Source organism: Octodon degus, unplaced genomic scaffold (genome assembly GCF_000260255.1).
Source record: "Octodon degus isolate 3935 unplaced genomic scaffold, OctDeg1.0 scaffold00016, whole genome shotgun sequence".
NCBI classification, from domain to species: domain Eukaryota; kingdom Metazoa; phylum Chordata; class Mammalia; order Rodentia; family Octodontidae; genus Octodon; species Octodon degus.
In genome coordinates this window covers 15,914,285-15,919,975 of record NW_004524592.1, presented here as the reverse complement: position 1 = coordinate 15,919,975, position 5,691 = coordinate 15,914,285, and the positions used below count along the sequence as shown (strand labels likewise).

The 5,691-nt window shown below is 38.6% G+C and overlaps 1 protein-coding gene across 4 annotated transcripts in view; it reads left to right on the top strand.

Annotated features, from left to right (window-relative positions):
* The window catches only part of Kiaa2012 (KIAA2012 ortholog), a 126,945-nt gene that overhangs the window by 35,873 nt on the left and 85,381 nt on the right, over positions 1–5,691 (top strand). For all 4 annotated transcript variants that reach the window (XM_023710014.1, XM_023710016.1, XM_023710015.1 and 1 more), the window contains one exon: positions 872–1,040. In XM_023710014.1, coding sequence (XP_023565782.1) covers positions 872–1,040 — 169 coding nt within the window. The remainder of the gene's footprint in view (positions 1–871; positions 1,041–5,691) is intronic.

Genomic DNA, 5,691 nt, shown 5'->3' with positions numbered 1-5,691 from the left:
AAAAAAAAAAAAAAAAAGAAAGAAAGAAAGAGAAGTTGGAAACTGGAAAGTAAAATTTTCAACAACTTCTGAGTAACTGGAAACAGAAGGCTCTAATTACTTTTCTTTTTGTGTCTCTATCCTGTGTGTGTGTGTGTGTGTGTGTGTGTGTGATGGAGACTGAAAACAAGTGGGCTAAAATATTCCCAGCTATGTTTGTGATGCAAAAGTAGAAAAAAGCTTAGATTTTTTTTCCCCCGTAGGAGCCAGAGTTATCAAACTTCAATGAAAGAAGAGTTCACTCTCAAAGGAAAAAAACATTGAAATAATCCTACTTCAAACACTACTATAACTGCATGTGCTAAGTCATGTAGCCCTCTGAGTCACTTTCTTAAGCAGTATGACCATTCCTACTCCACAGAGGAAGAAATGGCGGCCATGAGAGGTTACATAAGGGAAGCAAACACAAATGTAAATTCCTATTTTCTTCCCCTTCTTAATTGACCCACAGCATAGTCAAATGCCTTTGCTTTCCCTCTTAACAACATATGTATAGATTCCTCCTTTTCAGTGTGGAGAAAACTCAGCTATGTAATTTCAGTCTACTTCATTTTCCTACTCATAAAAGAAAATCTATCCTCTCAAAGACTTGAAAGGTACTCATGTTGATGATTCTCAGAGGAATCAAAGGCGGGAATAACGGGCCTATGTCAGTGGCCAAGAGCCCAAGTGCAACAATGCAACCAAAGGCAGAGACTCAGCACCCAGCCTTCTCCCAGCAGCTCCTGGCGCAAGAAATATAATAAAATACAGTATAATTTGCTCTCTGATGGAAGCCAGGCTGGATACTTTCTTGCCATGTTGATTTTTTGTGTGTTTAAATTTTCTCCAGGCACCAAAGTCTTTGAAATTACCTCCTATTTTGGAAGAGCCACCCAGAGTTCTTGACCCCCTGAGGAGCCAATTTAAAGTCAATGAACCTCCAACAGAGCTCTTCATCATTCCAATGGAGATTCATTTCCACACTCCACACCCTCCAAAGGAAAAAGCCTGCCAAAGAGGTAGGCATCCTGTGGGTATGCGCTCCCTTGGAAGCCAGGCAAGACAGAAAGGAATGAGATTTGAGGCCATGCCTACTCAGCCCACTCCCAAATTATGGCTAAGCTACTTCAGAGTCATCTCCTTCAGAGAATTTTCCTAAAGAAGAAAAATTTAGAAATACGTCTCTTCTGGTTATGTTCAATTTAATTTTTAAATGCCTATTGAACCCTTCATTACATAGTATGTTTTGTGAAACTGTTGAAGGAAAGGAAATCAGGCATGCATGACATTAAATCCAACATGCCCTTGGTGCTGCAAAGATGAAGGCTTTTCAAGCAGTTTACAAAAAGTGAAACACAAGGTATGATCAAAATACACAACGGATGTTTAAAATTTCATTACAGTAAAAGACACATTGCCCGTAATCCTGCTCAAATATTCTCTGTTTCTTTGAGCCACTTAGCCCATCATTCTTGCCACTTTCTGAAGCAGTTCTGGAATCTTCTTTCATGAATGACTTTACTAGGTATGATCATATGATCAAACTGTAGTAAATGCTGCTGTCACATGCCCGCCAAAGGATAGGCAGCCCCTTACAAACAGAATGGCGTGTCCTCACCTACCTTATTCAATGGAGGTGGCACTGTGTGACTTCTGGCTTATCCTCAAAGTTAAAAAAGTCCCATGAAAGGTACACATTTTCAACTGCTCCAGATATTGAAACAGGCACTAAAGTAAAACTAAGGACTTGAAGGAGGACTTTCAGATCTCCTTAGAAAGTGGCAAAAATCATGACATAAAAGTGAGTGTTTCGAAGGGAATTAATGGCAATGGGATCTTTACCGTACTTTTAGAAAAAAATTTAAACATGGTTTAAAATTCAGCATGTTTTTAGATCATATTTTGTACAATACAAAACAAGTCAACTGAAAATAAAAAATTTTTTAAACTGGCTAGAAAGAGCAGAGAAATAAATGTTCTCAGATACCTGATATGAAGGTACTGCTTTAAGTAAGCACTCAATTTGCCAGAGTTTCTTCGAAGCCACAGTAGAAAGAATTCTTTTTTATACACGAGAATGAAATTCCCAACCTGAAAGATACCTGGGACAAGTTCATGTTCTCTAAAACTGAAGAGTGAATTTTAGGAACAACAGAGGTTAAGAGTAGAATATATTTACTGGGGGAAAGAAAGCTTCTGTCTGAGAGAAGAACAGGAGACCCAAGCGTGTCGCCCAGGAATCTGTATTTCTGGGGATTTTGATAAGCAAAACCATGAGGTGAAGCTGGTCTAAGATGGAGAACATGGGACCTCACTAGGTGGGCATGAGGTGGGACAAAAGTATGGTCCACCAATAAGATCACAAGCACAATTGCCCAGGTAAAATTGATTAAATCCAGGACCAAATGGAGAAGTGAGTCACGTAGCAAGTGAGCATGAATGTAGAACAGAGACTCCTATAAGTGTTTGATTAGTGACTCTTTCTGGCTTCCTCAAGGTGATCATCAATCCTGGATGCTTATCTTTAGGAAGGTCAGCATTTGTTTGATCTTTTTTCTTGAGGTCTGGCCCTCAGCAGGAGTGTCGTCTCTTACACAGTTGCAAGGAATCTTGTCTTTCGTGCTCTCTCCTTCGAGGGCCTGACCCTCTCTGACTGCCTATAATATTTCCAATTCAGCCACCTACAACATTTTGACCTTCATTCTATGAAAGAAAGATGAGGAACTGTCCAATGTGTAATTATCCTGATTTTTAAAACTTTGCATTTTTATTAGTACGTTGTCAGTACACAATGATCACACTCACCACGGGGCGCTGGTGTGTGCATGGGACACATCATCATTGTTTTTTCATCCTTTCTCTCCCCTACCTCCCCCTCTCTATTGCTTGGTTCCCATTGTATTTGTAAAAGATCTAGCTCCTGCTTTCTACCATCTATCTTTCATTTTGCTCTTTAACTTATTCACCCTCTGGATTTCTCATCTAAAAGAAACCGTGTGAAATTTAAGCTTGTATGACTGATTTATTTCACTTAATATTATGGTCTCAAGGCCTATCCGCTTCTCTACAAATGCTCAGATCTATCCTTTTTATAGCAGGGTAGTACTCTGTTGGGTACACATACCACATTTTCTTTATCCATTTATTTGTTGAGAGACATATAGACTGCTTCTGTGATTTAACTATTATGAGCTTTGCTGCTATAAACCTGAGGATTCCTCTATTGATGTAATATGATTTATTTAACTCTTTTGGTAGTAGAGGAATAGCTGAATTAAATGTAATTTCTATTTTTAGCATTCTGTAGAAACTCCGTAACGATTTGCATAGATCTGTACTAGTCTACATTCCTACCAACGATGTAAAAGTTCCTTTTCCCTCACAGTCTCACCTGCATTTGTTACTACTTGATTTCTTTCTTTCTTTTTCTTTTCTTTTCTATATTGAGGATTGAACTCAGGACCCTGCGCTTGCCAGGCAAGTGCTTATTGTACTGAGCTATCTCCCTGGGCCCACTACTTGTTTTCTTTTTTTTTAATTTTTTATTTATGTGTGTGTGTGTGTGTGTGTGTGTGTGTGTGTGTATGGCCAGCTCAGCCCACCAGGGGGCGGGGCTCGCTGGCATGTGGTGCTGGGGGAATTGAACCGCGGTCCCTGTGCTTTGCTGAGCTTGTTCTAAATAGGTGCTTTAGACCACTGAGCCATCTCACCAGCCCCCCACTACTTGTTTTCTTAATGGTAGCCATTCTTTGTGGAATAAGATAGAATACCTGTGCTGTTTTCATTTTCATTTCTGTAATAGCCAGAAATGTTGGACATTTTTTCATATATTTATTGACCCTTTTGTACTTCATCTCAGAAGTGCCTATTCATGTCAGTGGTTCATTTCTTTTTTCTTTTCTTTCTTTTTTTTTCCAGTATCAGGGATTGAACCCAGGACCTTGCACTTGCCAGGCAAATGCTTATTCTACTCAGCTATCTCCCCCAGCCCAGTGGTTCATTTCTTTAATGAGTCTTTTCTTTTGTGGGGTCTTTTTTTGTATTTTAAGTTGTCTCTTTGATCTTTTGAATGTTTCCTTTGCCATGCAGAAGCTTTCTAATTTGATATAATCCATTTACTGAAGTTGATACTTGATGTTATTTCTTGCATAGTTGGGGGTCTGCTGAGAAAGCCCTTGCCTGAGCATATATCTTTGAGTTCTACCTAATTTATCTTCCAGCTGGTTAAGTGTCTGTGTTTTAATATTCTAAATCTTTGATCTATTTTGATTCCAGTTTAGTATATGCTGAGAGATGTGGGTCCAACTTCAATCTTCTGCATGTTGATAGCCAGTTTTCCTAGCACCATTTGCTAAAGAGGTCATCTTTCCTCCATTGTATGTTTTTGACCACTTTCCAAAAGATCAGAAGGCAGAGTGTGCCTGGGGCCGTTTCTGCATCCTCTATCCTGTTCCACGTATCTACATGGCTGCTTTTGTGCCAGTCCTATACTGTTTTTAATCACTGTATCCTTGTAGTAACAACTTGAAATCTGAGAACAGGATGCTTCCTGCTTGGCTCTTGTTGCCCAGGATTGCTTTTGCTCAGTGGCCTAGCTAGAGCTTCTGCCGTGAAGGGTGGCCCTTCAATTTGCTGCCCTCCAACATATCTGAATACATTAACCTATTAAAATGGAAAACTAAAATGCTGTATACATAAAAGCATACGTATTTTGATGTACGTGAGTCTTCACTGTGTTAAAATGAAATGTTATTACCATATAATTTTTCTTTTGACCAATAATGCCACCCAAAAATTGTGTCACCCAAGACAGACCACTGCCTGAGCCCCCCACTTCCACAGCTATCCCTATGTATCGCTTTTGGAAATATGTTCATTTTGACAATATTGGTTCTGCCTATCCAGAAACAGGGGATTTCTTTCTATTTTATCATGTCCTCTTCAAACTCTTTTTTTAGAGTACTGTAGTTTTTATTGTTGAGGTCTTTCACTTTTGTGGTTAGGTCAATTACCAGTACTTAGTTTCCTGAGGGTATTGTGAATAGTATTGTTTTCTTCATGTTTTTCTCAGGGAGTTTCATTACTGGTGTACAAGAATGCTATCATTGATTGTGTGTGTGTGTGTGTGTGTGTGTGTATGTGTGTTGGTTTTTGTATCCTACTGTACTACTGAATTTGTTTATTAGTTCTAAGAGACTTTTGGCAGATTTTTTTGGGTCTTCTGTGTAAACAATCATATCTTCACTGTGTTAAAATGAAATGTTATTACCATAACATTTGTGAATAAAGATTGTCTGAATTCATCCTTTCCTATATGGATCCTTTTATTTCTTTCTCTTGCTTAATTGCTCTGGATAAAGTTTCAAGAACTATGTACAACAGAAGTAGTGAGAGTGGGATCCTTGTTCCTGATTTTAGAAAAATACAGTGGAAGTAGGTTTAACATCAATAGCTTTTATCAGATTGAGGCGATGTCCTTCTGTACCCTTTTTTAAACCATGAATGGGAATTGGACTTTTGTCAAAGACTTTTCTGCATCTATTGTAATGGTCACATGATTTTTCTTCGTTTTGTTCTCTATCATGTGCTGTGTGTATTAATTTGCATATGTTGAACCTTCCCTGAGATCAAGACTACTTGGCCATGATGTGACTTTTTTTTTTTTTTTTT